Here is a 16,700-nt window from a genome sequence, read left to right on the forward strand (position 1 = left end):
AATTTGTTTCTACATTCCTTGCTCTTTTCTCTCTCCATCATATTCATACAATTTCTTTCTAGTTATTTCTAAGGGAATATAATTCGATTTTGCTAATCGAATATTCCATACTTTGTTGTATCTTGGAACTGATTTGCCAAGAACCCTTTAACAAACTTATTCGAGTTGGGACAAATAACACTTTAAGGAAACGATTCAAGTTGTACCTCAAAGTAATCATTCAGATTATTCTTTATATTTCTACATTTACTTTAACACAACTAACTTAACCCAAATACACAACCGATACGTTTCTTTGATTGACAAATGAGACATGAGAGACTCCTTTTGCTGACTGTGGACAAAGAAAGGCAAACACTCCATTTTCAAACAAAATTAATATATTTAGAAGCTGTTGGTATCATGATATCAAATGCATCAACCTGTACGGCACCTCCCTTACAAAATCCTAATGAGAAAATGCTGTTACAACTTGGACTACAAATTCTACTCCTCTCAACCAATCACTGCCTTACCTTCGCTTCTATGTTTTCATTTCAGAAGTTGACATTCTGAATCATCTGCACAAACAAATACAAAAGTCACTACAATCTCAGCCGTAATTTTTGACATGGAAACAACGACGGAAACCAGAGCAAAAATGCCCTGATACATTTTTATTACATGTTTCATACACAGTCAAAGCATTCGATAATATTAGCGATAAGTCTATCATTCATTAGTCAATCAAGTAATGAAAATATAATATAAAAATAGGCCATAGATTACTAATTTGTTTTTCGCTGCATGATTCCTGTGGAAAAAATTAAACCATGTACGGAGGTCAAATCAGATGATTTCTGACAAGCTAGCCAAAGTTTACTTTGTATACAATGATAGAGTAAACTGCTGATTTCCCCTCTAAACTTTCGATTTACCCCCTAAATTTTTAAATTGGAAAATCAAGAGCTTAAACCGGTGTTTTAAAAAACTAGCCTCAAGGCGTGCCTAGGGGTGCATCTGAGGTTGGGCATGAGAGTTGCCACCTCAGTTTGGTAGGAGTGGGCTGAGGTGTCGCCGGAGTGCGTATGGGCGACGGAGGAGCACTTCAAGGCATCTGAGACGCTCATATGGGCGTTTTTTTCTTCAAAATCCAGGTTTGTAAAATATTTTTCTGCTGGTCTAGTTTCAACGAAGGAGAGACTTTCTCCCTCCAAATTCCTATAATAATTGCTCCACTCAGCTATTATTTCATTTTAAATACCTTATAACTACTTCACTCAGCGTTTATTTCCTTTTGAATTACTTCAAATTGCAACATTCAACCTTTATTTCGCTTGAAATTTCTTATAATTGCGACCACTCATCATTATTTTCCTTGAAATTCTCTATAATTGCTTACAATAAAATAAATAATTACTACATTTTAAGACTATATGACATAGTTTTCAAGTACAACTAAGTACAACTAGACTTATTAATAATGAAGATGATATTATCTTTGATTTAGTTATAATTATAATTTTTACTTATATATAATATATATTAAAATTACTAGGCTGGGCTATCCATCGGATGCCTCGGTCACGCCTGAGCCTTTTAATACATTGGCTTAAACTAATATTTTTGGCTGATTTCCTCTCTTAGTTAACTCTTATCACGTGCACGCCACGTGACTCTCCTTTGAGAACTAAAACGTCACTTCGCTTGACCATCAGACACAAGCTATAGAATCATACAAAATTGCACAGGTCAACAATTTAGAAATCTAGGGTTTTCAATATTTTAAAGATTGAAACGACCGAACTACCCTCACTTGTTGTGAACATATTTTCATTTAACAAAAATTCGGATGGAATGAATGAAAAACTAACTGCAAGGGAAATCGGCCAAAAAATTAGTTTAAGTCCTCAATTTTCCAATTAAAAAGTTTAGGGAAGAAATCGAAAACTAAGTGAAAGTTCGGGGGAAAACGACAGTTACTTCACTATTCAAACATTTTCATACCCAACCAAATCCCGCCATACAACCTACAAAGTTTGAACCAAATTTTTTTTTTTCTGGCCTTTGCCACCGAATTTACTCTTTAGAAAATGTGTCTGGATGTTCAACCTTAAGCTCCCTATACTAAAAACTAGGTTTATGCAAGAGTTAGGTTCGTTTAAACTCGACCAATGGAAATATGATTAAAGGCAGGTTGGAGATGTATAACAGATGGGTTTGGCCAAGACTATTAAGATTCTCACTCTCCTAAGAGGTAGATGCAATAAAATATGAATTGATCAACATCATTAAGGAAATGAATTTTTTTATAAAAAAAGACGCAGAAATGTCTCATAATTTGCATTTTGACACGGTTATAATTTGAAATGTTGACTATGATCTAGAAATTGGCAAACTTTCACAGTGCAAAAACCCTTGTTAAGCTTCAAATTGTCAAGAAAAAAAATAGAACATTGGTAAAACAGTTGCCTACAAGTGGCCGAAAATGGTAACTTTAAATATTAGGCCTTATCCAAGAGATGACTAAAGTAGACTTGCCTTAAGAAAGATCAAGAATGACATGCTTTTTGAGAATCAGACCATAACATGAGAGTTGCCAGAAGAGCCACTGTTGCAGTTTCAACCCGTAGTCGATGTGGGCCAAGACCAACTGAGATAGCACCAGCTTCCATCAAGTCACTCACCTCTTTCTCAGTGAAGTCTGAAGCAAGAATACAGAAAAATAAATCCACAATGATGAATTTCCTACGTATTAATCTCAGTAATGAAAACAGATATCTTATCTTGTATGGTATGGTATGCTTATGAATGTATAAGAGGCAAGGGGTGAACTTAAAGAGAGTATGTATATAATAGCACCAAAAAGTAGCAGAAAATCAATGCACACATACAATTGCTGGTACGTTAGTCCGACACAATCCTTAATAGAGTCTGGGTCAACTGTTCTCAAAGTTTAACTTAGCCTCTTCTTCTAATGAATGTTGTTAAGGATTTGTAGCACAATCTTCTTCTACTTGTCCGATATTCACTTGATTTCAAAATTCACATGTTTGACCATAAATCTTACAATTTTGGAATATAAGCACGGGATTGTTTTAGCTGTCCAGTATCACCAAGTCATAGAGTGAAATGAAATGATTCTTAATATCTTATAAATGTGGCTGGTAATTGGTAATTTGGTATGCAACAAAAATAAAGATAGTTAGATGATGAATACTTACCACCTTCTGGTCCAACAACAATCAGCCCACTGGACTCCCATCCTGATGAAGTTAATGCACTAACAAGAGGAGTAGCTTCTGCAGTTGCCAAAAAAGCTAGCTTTGACTGTGCAACCTAAGTATCAAAATCGTACATGTAATTTCAATTAACAATGGAAAGTAAGTATGTTGACATGAAGAATAGTCTGCACATCAATAGGAACATGATGTGAAAGAGCACATGTGAATTACAAACAATACTAAATCTGTAAATTATAAGAATGAGAAACAACTTGGTTCCGAGCTATATTATAGAGCATGCCATCATACAGGTCTGGCTGGAATTATTTTGTAACAAAACAGAACAAAAAAAAGTTGTTAATCTTCAAAATAAAACAAAACGGGGGAAGTGAACAAAGAACTCACAAGAGCTAAAAGACCATTAACTTTCACTGGAGGATTCATAATCATTTCATGTAGCCGTTGGCCTGTGACAGAAGTAGCCATGGGGAAACAAGGCTTTGAACTTTAATATCTAAAAGAAACGTTTAATAGGACACAAAAGTCAGTGACACATGTATATCAAGAATAAGGTAGAGTTAACTATTTTACATTGTTTAGCTGCTGCCATGTTGACACGCTGCAACCTGTCCACCCGATTTTCTGAGATAGTAGGAGACCGCTCTGTCAGCAGAGGGGTTAAACTACTAGCCCCCAGCTCCTAAGGCAGTAAACAAAAATATGATCCTTAGTAGCAGCTATTGCAGTATGCACTACATTGCATAAAATCATCATACAGAATCACAAATATGAAATATACCGTGCATTTCTCAACAAGCCAGTCAGCTCGACCACCCTTCAAAGTACCTAAAATGTGAAATGGAGCAGCATTTTAATTATTGATGACATACCCCCTCAAGTCTTAAGTACTCTTTTACGAACTACTATGCTAGAATCAGAAAATGTGGAAAACTAACCAAAACCCGCAAACACATGCCACTGTGTGTTCTGTGGAAGAACTAACTTTGGATCTTCCAATGCCACAAAATCAAGCCCAGAGCGGTCGACGCTCTGTATTAACCCTTGTATCAAATTTCCTTTCCCATTGAAAAGCTCTACCCTTGCACGCATTATGTCAAAAATCAGGGAAACACTCAACTGAAGCGCAACAAATCCTAAATTCCTAACCAAAAATTGAACTTTCCTTGATGTTTCGATTTCACAACCATCAAAAATTGGTTCCAAATTCAACCAACCCAATTCGAATTCTTCCAGGTAACACGAAACCCAATTCAAATTTGATGAAGTTGGATTGGGATTTTAGGAGGTACCTATCATTGGCGCACAACCTCAAAACTTTAGTCATGTGCCAGAACTCGTCGCCTTGTACGCGGACTACGCCTCCCTGTAGCATCAAAACAACATACAATAAGCCTACATTTACTCTCTGTATGTTAGAGAGAGGGAGTTAGAGAGAGAGATTGCCTTGGAAGCAGGGATAAGCTCGGAGAAGAAGCGAGGGAGGCCGCCACGGGACTGGTTGGAGAAATCTGAAGAGGAAGAAGAAGAGGAGAATGCTCGAGCGGTCGAGGGTCTGAGAGAGAGCGACAACAGAGGATTGAGGCTCAAGGGCCTTGCAAAACGAGGTCGTATTGGGGTTAGGGTTTGCATTTCCCACCAATTTTCAGAGTATAAAAGGGCGATGGCCGAACGACAGCAACAATGCCCAGGCCAGGATCAGCGCTGCTCGACGGAGGGAAGGAAATTCGAGCGTGTTTTCTAAACCGGACTAAATTAGTAGGGTGTTAGAACTCAAAGCCCAAGGAAGAGCCAACCCAAAAGTCTAGCCTGATTGGTGTGACGACCCCAAGGACTTAAAAATCACTACACAATTGCTTATGTAGCCAATGTGGGATCGTAACATTGCCCACCCTTTCGGAAACTAACGTCCACGGCGGCCTTTACTCTGGTGGCTTTCACTCTTAATGCTGGCACCCTTTAGTTGTCCCGTTAAGGTAGCCCTTTCTGGGTCACCCCCTCTGTAGCGTCGGTTCATCTATCCCCTTCGGAAGCAAACACCCACGGTGGCCCTTACTTTGGTGGCTTTCACTCTTAACAGTGGCGCCCTCTGGTCATCCCGTTAAGGTAGCCCTTTCCAGGTCGTCCTCTCCGCAGCATCGGTTTGTCTGGCTTTGATACCAATGTTAGAACTCAAGCCCAACGGAAGAGCCCAACCAAAAGACTAGCTTGATAGGTGGGAGGACCCCAAGGACTTAAGAATCACTACACAATTGCTTGTGTAGCCAATGTGGGATCGTAACATAGGGTAAATTACATAAAATTACCTCAATTATTGGGTCAACCACAGTTTCATACCTCATCTTTAAAACATTTCAATGTCATACCTTATCTTACGAAATTGTTCAATGTCATACCTTCCGTCAATTTGTCTGTCAATTCCTCCATTAAATGCTGACGTGGCTTGAGGTGAGACCCACTATCTAATAAAAAAATTAATTAAATATTAAAAACTAAAAAATAAAATTTTTAATAATTTTTTAAATGGGGGACGATGGATTCCTCCTCATATCGTTCAACGATCTGAAACCATCGTCGTCCCAACTATCCTACCCCCCCCCCCATTATTCCTAGAACCACATCCTCTACCGTTTCCACCATCGCCGCCGCCTTGGGCCAAAGGCAGCTTCTTTTTTCCTAAACTCTTGGGCCTCCTTCATGACGGGTAGGTTCCTTCAGGGCCGCCCCTCAACTAAGGCTTGAATCTGATCCCGATACACATTGGTTGCGTTGGTGTTGTACTTGGTGATGATATCCATCTTCTTAGGAACGCCGTAGCTGGCGAAGAAGGCGTTGAGCTGCTCATTATCGCCGACCTCCATCTTCTTGATCTAGATCTCGGACCACGAGTCCACGATCACGGATCGGACGAACGAGATGTGGACGTCGAGCCCATAGTGCTTGTCGAAGCACTCTAAGCATATGAAGACGCCGTACGAAAATGAAGCCCAATGCGGGTTCTTTTGGGAGCAGCCCACGCAGATCATGTTCCCTAGCTATGATTGCAGGTCCCTGATAGGAGCATATTTATACAACTTAGTTAGCTTATTTCTTGGCATTTACTTAGTTTAATTCTAGTTGTTTTAGTACTTTAAGCTATTTTCGTGTGTTTGCAGGTTCAAATAACAAAGTTGGCAAGAAAGTGCTATTTGGAGCATTTTGGAGCATTTTTGGGCCAAGATTGGATAGTGTAAGCATGGAGACCTGAGAATGAACGTTTTTGAAGATTAGAAGGCTGGAAATCAGCATGTGTGTGTGCAAGTGTGTTGACTTACAACTACAAACATCATAGCTGCCATGTGATGGCAGAAAATGTGTTGATTACTAGCTGAAATGATGAAGAGCATGTATGTGCAAGTGTAACAGCTGGTACATATGGTAATAAAGATAGAAAACAGCAAGGAACACACGACATGGGTAGCAGAAAATAAAGAATGAAGGCACATAAGCAGCAGGAAATCAGAAAATAAAGAATGAAGGAGTGGAAATGATGATTACATGGACAGCACACACACATGCAAAGAGGAGTTGGCACCATCATTCACACTTATGCAGCAACAACCCTTCATTATTACTTCAAATTCTACAATTTAAAAGGGAGATACAACATTCATACACGAACAGTTGGGGAGAGGACAGATTCTGCTACAAGGAGGGTCTTTTCTCCTTAACCATTCACCACCCTTTTCACCACCACATAAGCCTAAATTCAAAATATATACTTGGGCAGATTTTGATCCATCCTCCACCACCATATCAACACAATCCACCCATCCACCCTTCACCATAACTCACCTATATCCATCCACCACCATAATTTACCACTCATCCATCAAAACACACATTGTGCCGCAACAAAGAAAGGAAGGGAAGGAAAGTGATTGGACGTGCTTGCTGTCCAACGTGGATCGTTGGAGCGTTTAGGCGTTTTCTTTCTTTTCTTTCCAATGTTCAAATTCATTTTCTTTCGTTTTGTTATGAACATGAGTAGCTAAACCCCTCTTAGCTAGGGGTGATTTCAAAGCCATGATTATGTGTGCAATATGAGTTGATAAATTCCAGGTATGAGTTCTTGAATCATGAATGCAATAGGCTTAACTATTTGATTGATAACTTATTTGTATTTGTTGATTAAGGGTCGACACTTAATTGGCATGCATAAATCTGTTGCTAGAATATAAGAAAGTTTCACATAATCGTTACAAACTTATATTTACAAGTAGTGGAGGTCGCTTATAAACGATCGTGTTAAGTTTAATTCCTAGCATGAGTGACATGATGTCATAGTTGCAAGTGCTTTGTCAATGCTTATGATTTTCATTGAACGTAATGATCTTTGATTGTATCTTTATTATGATGTCATGTAGGGAACTTTTGAAGAATGCTTTGGGTTGTCGAATGATGTCATCCAATCCAATAAAACAAGGAAAATATGAGGGTTAACTAGTGATGTCGCGGTTAATTTGGGGCATTGTCATTTATAATTCGATGAAGGAGTAACTGGAAATTGATTCATTTGCATACATGTCATGTGTGGAGAAAGAGCCTCTAGCTAGCTTATCATCCATCTAATTCAACCAAATTCGTCCAAAATTTGTCTTAAGTTTTAGTTACTTGTTTTTATTTTAAATTTGTCCAAAACTCAATCCCCATTTACTTTAGTGTGTCTAATTAGTTAGAATCTGTTTTAGTTTGTGTTTTTAAGTGTTTTGATTCAAGTAAAAGTCAATTTTCGTCCAAAGTCATTTCTAGTGTCTAGTTTAAGTTTATTTGGTTGTTTTAAGCTGTTTTGAGTATTTTAAGTTTGCTATGAGTCTTGTGAGTCTTGTTAAGTGTTTTTAAGTTTAGTTTTATGTTTTTGAGTCCGTTTAGAGGTTATTAGCAAGCCCTCCTAATCTTCGGTCCAGAACGATCCCTACTTATACATATACTACAATTGTCAAAAGAGAGTTTAATTTGTGTGTTAAGTTAATTTTCGCATCAAATTTTGGCGCCGTTGCCGGGGATTAGCAACTTTGCTAATCCCTCATTATTTCTTTTTCGTGTCGTTTGTTTTAGTTACTGACTTTGTTTCTGTTTGTGTCTTTTATTTTTACTTTTGATATTTGATTTAGTTTTGTTGATTTCAGGTACTAGAGAAGTAAGACATGAATTTTGCTACCATTCAAGCTCAATTGGCGAAACTTACTTCTCAATTGTCACAATATGCCGAAAGGACCACAATGCAAAGTGTCCCTACATGTGGTGTGTCCTTTGGGCAAGGATATCCAACTCATCAATGTTCTCAACTTGCTGCAAATGAGCTTGGGGTTATCAAGGCCATAGCCAATCATGGGACAACATGTTTTCCAACACTTACAATTCGGATTGGAAAGATTATTCAGATTACATAGAACTTCAACAATTCCAACAACATGGATATTGGGAGCAAGAATAGGAGTTCTATTCAAGACCTATGCAGCCATCACAACCTCATATACAATATGCTCAATCAAACTCAGGTTCGTCAATAGATTATGATCGAATTTTTGATGAAATAAATTCTTTGGTGCAGGGCTCACAAAATCAAGCCAAGGAGGCTCAACAAAATGGATATTGGCAGCAATCTGAGGAGTTTTATTTAACACCTATGCAGCCACCACAACTTCCCCCACAACAATTCCAATCAAATTCAAGTAAGTCCATATATAGTGATCAAATTCTTCAATTACTAACCTCTTTGGTGAAGGGGCAGCAAAATCAGAATGCAATAATGCTTAATCAAGCTAAGGAGATGAGCGAATTGAAAAATCAACTTGGAGAGATTATGGAGTTCACGGCATAAATTCAAGAGAAAAATGAACTCTTCAACTTAACTATTGAAAATTTGAAGGAAGATTTTGAAATCTATGATGCTATCACTTTGGGAAGTGCTATGGAGGTTGGAGGTGAACCTAAGACGTCCAAACCAAGCCAAAACATGGAGGAACAGCTGCTGCTCGAAGAAGGGGAGAATAACAAGGCCATGGCAAAGGAAGAACCACCCATGCCGTAGCCCCATATGCCCTCTATACCGTCCACTACAACCAAGGTAAGCCTAAATTCAATTCGTCCTGACCCTGTTTCACTAAATGTCCTTATTCCTTGCAAGATCATGCAATCCAAGGAAGAAGAGGGTGAGAAAGGCATCTTCGAAACCTTTCCAAAGAATCAAGAGCAAGAAGTGGATGGGGAATGTCTAGAATTCATCAAAGAAGATACACTTGAGATGAAAAATCCCAAAGAAGTTGGATTTTATGACACGGGACAAGTCATAACTCTCAAAACACCAAATCTGGCCAAGTCCCATATCCCTGCAACCGTCAAAGATGAGGTGTTCGTAATTGAGTTTGTGTCGGAGCAAACAAGTAAGCCATCTTCTTCAACTTCGATTTTATTTTATACTAACTTGTTGATTTTGATGATTCAGGCACCTACACTAGAATTTAAACCATTGCGGGATCACGTCAAGTATCACCTTCCATTCAAGGATCAATTCCATGCTATGGGCCCTATCCAAGCTTAGAAGGAAGTTTCGTCCGGCTGCAAGACGTTAAAGCAAGCGCTTATTGGGAGGCAACCCATGTATTCAAATAAGGAAGATCTTTGAATTGCTCCACGATTAGTTTTGCGTTCCTAAAAACCTTCCCTTTTCTGCAATTTTATTTTGCCATGATTGTCATTTTTTATTTGTTGCTTGTTTAATTGTTTTTGGTGTGGGTTTATTTTTGAAACATTGACAGATATGCAAGGTATTTTTACATTAAAATTTGTGGAAAATGAACAGGAGGCAGAAAAATACAAAAGGGAGCCTTCACAAAGGCTGCTTAGAAAAAGTCTTAGTAGTCGGCGGAGCCCCAGAAAGAAAAGGCACCGGAAGGTGATCATTCGGAGCCTCAGTAGTCGGCGGAGCCCCAGAAGGAAGAGGCATCGGAGGTTGATCATTTGGAGCTTCATTATGTGGTACAGCCCCATAAGACGAAGGCAATTGCTTTTGGAACAAACCTACAAACCTCTGATGATTAAGTAAAATCTGACCATCAAATTCTTGCATCTAGTCAATCTTCTTCTTAATGTTTGTAGCATAGTTATGTGCGAGCATGTGCAACTATTTATTCTCATGCTTGAGCCCCCTAATCTCCTATTTGAGACTCATCACTTCAGCCGCCAATGATTCAACTTGACGGGTTCGAGCAAATAGACGTTGGGCCATATTAGACACAGAACCTGCATACTACACACTGAGAGCCTGAGAATCCTTAACAACCAACTCATCAGACCGTTTGGAAAGTAGTCTGTTATCTTTGGGAGTGATAAGGTTCCTGGCCACCACCGTAACGGTCATATCATTCTTCATCACCGAATCCCCAACGGTAAGAGGACCAGTAGGGGATATGAAGAATGGGCACCATATGTTGTCTTGAGAAGGCATGGCTGCCTCTTCACCAAGGTTCAAGTCAAAACAGCGGTCGGAGGGGCCAAACATTTTCAAAGGTGTTGAAGAAAGAAGAGGTCGGACAAATCAAGATCTTAGAAGTGCAAGAAGAGAGTTTCTACAGGCAGAAATTCAAGTGTGCTTCAACGTACTGCGTGCCTCTATAAAAATCAGCACTCGACAGGATTTTCGAGATCGAAGAGGCGAGCTCAGAAATCGAAGAGGCCAATTCAAAAAATCGAAGAGGTGCTAGCTTTCTCAAAAGCTGGGCTTACTCAGAAACCACATGCTAATCCTCTTTTCCAGATTTGTCCGCACTTGTCACATGCAACCTCTGCACTCGACGAAGCTCGGAAATTGGAGAAGCAAGCTCAGAAATTGGAGAGGCATTAGCTTTTCTAAACGTGTCAAAACTTGTCACATGCACACTCAACTTTGCGGAAATCACGAGCAATTTGTCGAAGTGCCAATTTCAGATATCAAAGAGGCACCTGCTTTTCCAAACGTGTCAACACCTATTACATACACACTCAGCCTTGCAGAAATTACGGGCAATCTATCGAAGATTTCTGGTGAAGTAAAAAACACGTGAAGTTTACTGTTCAATCATCCAACGGTTGTTGACAAGAGTGAAAGAATAGTACCGGTTATTAATTCATATAAATGTCAACCTTCACCCTCCATAGCAAGGCAGACATACATAACCCTTCTTCATCTTCGAGAATGCCTTCCCAACAAAGCCTTTTGAGTCATTCAGTGTTCCTTATTCCTTGGGGTACCTCTGCAAATAACTCATCAAAAGCAAAAGTATTTCATATCATGAAGGTTGAAAGCAAGAGTATCTCATATCATGCTTTCTCCATGTCCTTCTCCTTGTCATTGTTTTCACCTACAGGACAAGGAGAAAGAAAGCAATCAGCCAGCACTTGGTATCAATATTCCGATCTGGAACCCCTTCCTAATTGCTTACCTAGCCTTGCTCTCGAGTACTCATCTTCAACATCTTATGCTTCCTGAAAAGCTACCACATCTGCCTGGAGAATAGATAAGGGAAGTGAAAATGATACCTCGAAGCATGTGGAGACAATATGCTAATTCATCCTCAGCTAGGGACAAGGAGAAAGAAAGCAAATGGTCGACACTTGGATAGATTGAACAAAGAAACAGACCAACACTTCTACCTCGTGCCTACCTGCCGTGCAGAAGAAACAAGCAGAGAAGAATGCAGACTGCACAATCAAATCAACCCAGCAGAAGAAGTCTGATTTGAAACCAAGGAACTCTCATATTCCTCGCTCAGAATTCCAAACCAATTCGAGATCAAAGCTATGAAAAGTCAACAAGATCATCTATCTCCATAACCAGATTTGCGTTCTTAAACTCTACTCTGTCTGGTTTTTATTTTGCCATACTTGTCATGTTTATTCGTTGTTTGTTTGTTTGCTTGTTTTTGTGTGAGTTTATGCTTGAAACATTGAGGACAATGTTTGATTTAAGTGTGAGGGGGGGTAACCAAGTTGTTTTACATGAAATTTGTGGGAGTTTATCACCCATTACTTCTAGTGTTATTCCTTGCTGTTTTTAAGTGTTTTAAGCTATTTTAGAGTGTTTTAGTGTGTTTTGACATAAAAATCCGAAGAGTTGTTTTTGTGTGTTTGTTTGTGTCTTAGGGTGCCTTCCAACACAATGATGAGGATTTGGTTTTTAATTACATAACTGTTAAAGAAAGTTATAAACATGGATGAAAATTTGATTTACTCTTTGGTGTGTGCTTGGTTGTGGTTATAATTTATGAATTCACATGCAATCATAAAGGAAAAATCAGTTTTTGTAACATGCTTGAAGGAAGGAACTCAAATGAACGCTACAACCTTGTGAGACTTGAGCCTAAACGTTCATTTGGAGAGTTAATAATATGTGCATCATTGTTTTATAAAGTCGTTGCATGATCTCATTATTCTTTGCTTGGTTGCTACTTAGAAAGCGTTTCATCATTTAGTTCCAAATGCTAGAACTCATGCCTATTTCATTCAAAGCATGCTATTGATTTGCACAACACATATTCAAGATGAAGTTGTGTAGTGACCACCAAAGGCAAATTGCCGTGCCCCTATTTCATTATGTGTTTAAGTTTAACCCCGTTGAGCCTTGTTAAGCCTATGTTCTTTGTTAACCCACACTATCTTTACCTAGCCTAGTTTTAGGATCATCCATACCCTTGTTCTTGAAGCATAGTAAAGCATGACTCAAAATGAACTCATTTTTTATCAATGTATTGCAGAAAGCAAATGTGGGGGAAGTGATTCTTGTGTGTGTGTGTGTGTGTGTGTGCCAAAGTCCTTAATAAGGCACGGGTAGAAAAGAAAAAAAAAAGAAAAAAAAAAGAGTTGTAAAAAGAGTGAAAAAACATTTGAAAAGAGTATGAAAAATAGCTCTAAAGTGTTGTTTGTTAAAGAAAGGGTCCAAAACATTGAATTCAGCCCTAAGTGTTGCATGAATCTTCCCTTTGTATTTAAAAGTTGATTCTGCATTCTAAAGTGAATTCCAAGTGTCTACTTCATTGCTTTGCTTGCTATCACTTTAAGAACGTTTGTTTACCCTTACCTTTCTTTGTTAGCCAACACCCTTAACCCCTTTACAACCTTTGACTTCCATCTGGAGTGTTGTGTGTTTCAATATGTGGAGTTGGTATGAGCATATAATATCACTGGTTCTCGCTTCTAAGTAGTAGCATTCCATTAATGAGATCATATATATACATGAATTAATAATTCCAGAAATTGCTTCTTTGTTGAAAAACATATGTGAGTACTAGTTTTCATGTTTACATCAATCTTCTCACATATACCTAGTATAAGGAGCGTAGTTATAAATTCTTGTGTGAAAATAAGAGTGTATCTAGTAAGGAATTGAGGGAATTCTCTAAGGCATGTTACTATATTCAAAATGTTATTTTAATTGATCAAATGTGAGCTAGTGAATGGTGACTATGATTAAATATGCTTGAGGGTAAGGATTGCTTAAATCTATGTGAGTGGTGATCTTTGGAATGTCATGTTTTATTGAAAATCCCTGAGGCAAATGTTGGAAGGTCTAAAGTTTATTTTGTTTGTTTGTTTTGTTTTGCTCGAGGACTAGCAAAAGCTAAGTGTGGGAGAATTTGGTAGGAGCATATTTATGCAACTTAGTTAGCTTGTTTCTAGGCATTTACTTAGTTTAATTCTAGTTATTTTAGTACTTTAAGCTATTTTCGTGTGTTTGCAGGTTCAAATAACAAAGTTGGCAAGAAAGTGCTCTTTGGAGCATTTTTGGGCCAAGATTGGATAGTGCAAGCATGGAGACATGAGGATAGACATTTTTCAAGATTAGAAGGCTGGAAATCAGCATGTGTATGTGCAAGTGTGTTGACCTATAACTACAAACATCATAGCTGCCATGTGATGGCAGAAAATGTGTTGATTGCTAGCTGAAATGATGAAGAGCATGTGTGTGCAAGTGTAACAGCTGGTACAAGTGGAAATAAAGATAGAAAACAACAAGGAACACACGACATGGGTAGCAGAAAATAAAGAATGAAGGCACATAAGCAGCAGGAAATCAGAAAATAAAGAATGAAGGAGTGGAAATGATGATTACATGGACAACACACACATATGCAAAGAGGAGCTGGCACCATCATTCACACTTATGCAGCAGCAACCCTTCATTATTACTTTAAATTCTACAATTTAAAAGAGAGATACAACATTCATGCACGGACAGTTGGGGAGAGGACAGATTCTACGGCAATGAGGGTCTTTTCTCCTTAACCATTCACCACCCTTTTCACCACCACATAAACCTAAATTCAAAATATATACTTGAGCAGATTTTGATCCATCCTCCACCACCATATCAACACAATCCACCCATCCACCCTTCATCATAACTCACCTATATCCATCCACCACCATAATTTACCACTCATCCATCAAAACACACCTTGTGCCGCAACAAAGAAAGGAAGGGAAGGAAAGTGATTGGACGTGCTTGCTGTCCAACTTGGATCGTTGGAGCGTTTAGGCGTTTTCTTTCTTTTGTTTCCAATGTTTAAATTCATTTTCTTTTGTTTTGTTATGAACATGAGTAGCTAAACCCCTCTTAGCTAGGGGTGATTTCAAAGCCATGATTATGTGTGCAATATGAGTTGATAAATTCCAACTATGAGTTCTTGAATCATGAATGCAATTGGCTTAACTATTTGATTGATAACTTATTTGTATTTGTTGATTAAGGGTCGACACTTAATTGGCATGCATAAATCTGTTGCTAGAATATAAGAAAGTTTCACATAATCGTTACAAACTTATATTTACAAGTAGTGGAGGTCGCTTATAAACGATCGTGTTAAGTTTAATTCCTAGCATGAGTGACATGATGTCATAGTTGCAAGTGCTTTGTCAATACTTATGATTTTCATTGAACGTAATGATCTTTGATTGTATCTTTATTATGATGTCATGTAGGGAACTTTTGAAGAATGCTTTGGGTTGTCGAATGATGTCATCCAATCCAATAAAACAAGGAAAATATGAGGGTTAACTAGTGATGTCGCGGTTAATTTGGGGCATTGTCGTTTATAATTTGATGAAGGAGTAACTGGAAATTGATTCGTTTGCATACATGTCATGTGTGGAGAAAGAGCCTCTAGCTAGCTTATCATCCATCTAGTTCAACCAAATTTGTCCAAAATCTGTCTTAAGTTTTAGTTACTTGTTTTTATTTTAAATTCGTCCAAAACTCAATCCCCCTTTGCTTTAGTGTGTCTAATTAGTTAGAATCTGTTTTAGTTTGTGTTTTTAAGTGTTTTGATTCAAGTAAAAGTCAATTTTCATCCAAAGTCATTCCTAGTGTGTAGTTTAAGTTTATTTGGTTGTTTTAAGCTGTTTTGAGTATTTTAAGTTTGCTTTGAGTCTTGTGAGTCTTGTTAAGGGTTTTTAAGTTTAGTTTTATGTTTTTGAGTTAGTTTAGAGGTTATTCGCAAGCCCTCCTAATCCCCGGTCCAGAACGATCCCTACTTATACATATACTACAATTGTCAAAAGAGGGTTTAATTTATGTGTTAAGTTAATTTTCGCATCAGTCCCGTAGCCGTCAAGATGCCACCATTTTTCTCTAAGTTCGATCCAAGTTAGATCTAAATCGGATTGTACGAAAATTCAGATCAAATTTTGTAAAAATTAAAATAAAATAAAAAAGAAAGGAACTTAATTGGGGAATGAATTGAGATGGGGAGGTGGGAGGAATGTGGGGGAAGAATGAATTGTGCAGGTAGTGACGCACTATCGGGACCTGGATGTGCTGGCGAAGGTGAACTGTAGGTGGGGGAGGCGATGGTGGGGTTGAATTTGAAGGATGAGAAGGTTGAGAGGTTTGCAAATCGGTGTAAGTGATGGAGTTAAGGGACTATTTGGATAGGTTGTAAGCGTGGAGATGGAGGTAAAGAGGGCGGCAGTGGAATGGTGAAGGAAGGTTAAGGGGACACGGGAAGAACCGAAGAAAGGGTTGTATGGGTGGGTCTCGTCTCAAGCCACATCAGTATTTAACGGAGGAATTGACAGATAAACTGACTCAAGGTATGACATTAAACAAATTCGTAAGATAAGGTATGATATTGAAATGTTTTAAAGATGGGGTATGAAACTGTGGTTGACCCAATAGTTGAGGTAGTTTTATGTAATTTACCCAAATTAATACATAGAGTAAATTTTAGCAATGTTCATTTAACTTTAACTCAATTGGAGCAATGGTCCCTCTACTAAAAATTCATTACCATTGGTCCCTCAACTCATCAAAACATGCAACTATGGTCCCTCAACTAAAAATCCATTACCATTGGTCCGTCAACTTTACCAACTGGAGAAATGGTCACTCAACTTTAACCCAATTGTAGCAATGATCCTTCCAATATAACTTATTTTGACAAAATTATGACGAAGTTGATGAAA

General features: G+C 38.3%; 1 protein-coding gene across 2 annotated transcripts; it reads right to left on the reverse strand.

Annotated features, from left to right (window-relative positions):
- Positions 1–362: 362 nt before the first annotated feature.
- LOC114827594 (uncharacterized) lies at positions 363–5,050 on the reverse strand. Of its 2 annotated transcripts, none has more exons than XM_029109684.2 (9): positions 4,668–5,050; positions 4,514–4,587; positions 4,160–4,302; positions 4,003–4,049; positions 3,795–3,903; positions 3,609–3,670; positions 3,204–3,318; positions 2,521–2,683; positions 363–560 (listed from the first exon to the last, which is right to left on the reverse strand). In XM_029109684.2, the coding sequence occupies exons 1-8, from the start codon at positions 4,851–4,853 to the stop codon at positions 2,532–2,534; spliced, it is 888 nt and encodes a 295-aa protein (XP_028965517.1). In that variant the 5' UTR covers positions 4,854–5,050; the 3' UTR covers positions 363–560; positions 2,521–2,531. The 2 variants fall into 2 exon arrangements, with proteins under 2 accessions (XP_028965517.1, XP_028965518.1); XM_029109685.2 differs by having other exon boundaries at positions 4,160–4,297; positions 4,668–4,985.
- Positions 5,051–16,700: the final 11,650 nt, after the last annotated feature.

The sequence above is a fragment of the Malus domestica genome, chromosome 10, assembly GCF_042453785.1.
Source record: "Malus domestica chromosome 10, GDT2T_hap1".
NCBI classification, from domain to species: domain Eukaryota; kingdom Viridiplantae; phylum Streptophyta; class Magnoliopsida; order Rosales; family Rosaceae; genus Malus; species Malus domestica.

What these genes read in the sequence shown, in the direction of transcription:
- LOC114827594 (XM_029109684.2), bottom strand. Translation starts at nt 4,853, where the DNA reads ATGCAAACCCTAACCCCAATACGACCTCGTTTTGCAAGGCCCTTGAGC. An exon ending in AGCTTATCCCTGCTTCCAAG is followed by an intron (nt 4,588 to 4,667) that starts GCAATCTCTCTC and finishes TTGATGCTACAG; the next exon opens with GGAGGCGTAGTCCGCGTACA. An exon ending in AGGTTGTGCGCCAATGATAG is followed by an intron (nt 4,303 to 4,513) that starts GTACCTCCTAAA and finishes AATGCGTGCAAG; the next exon opens with GGTAGAGCTTTTCAATGGGA.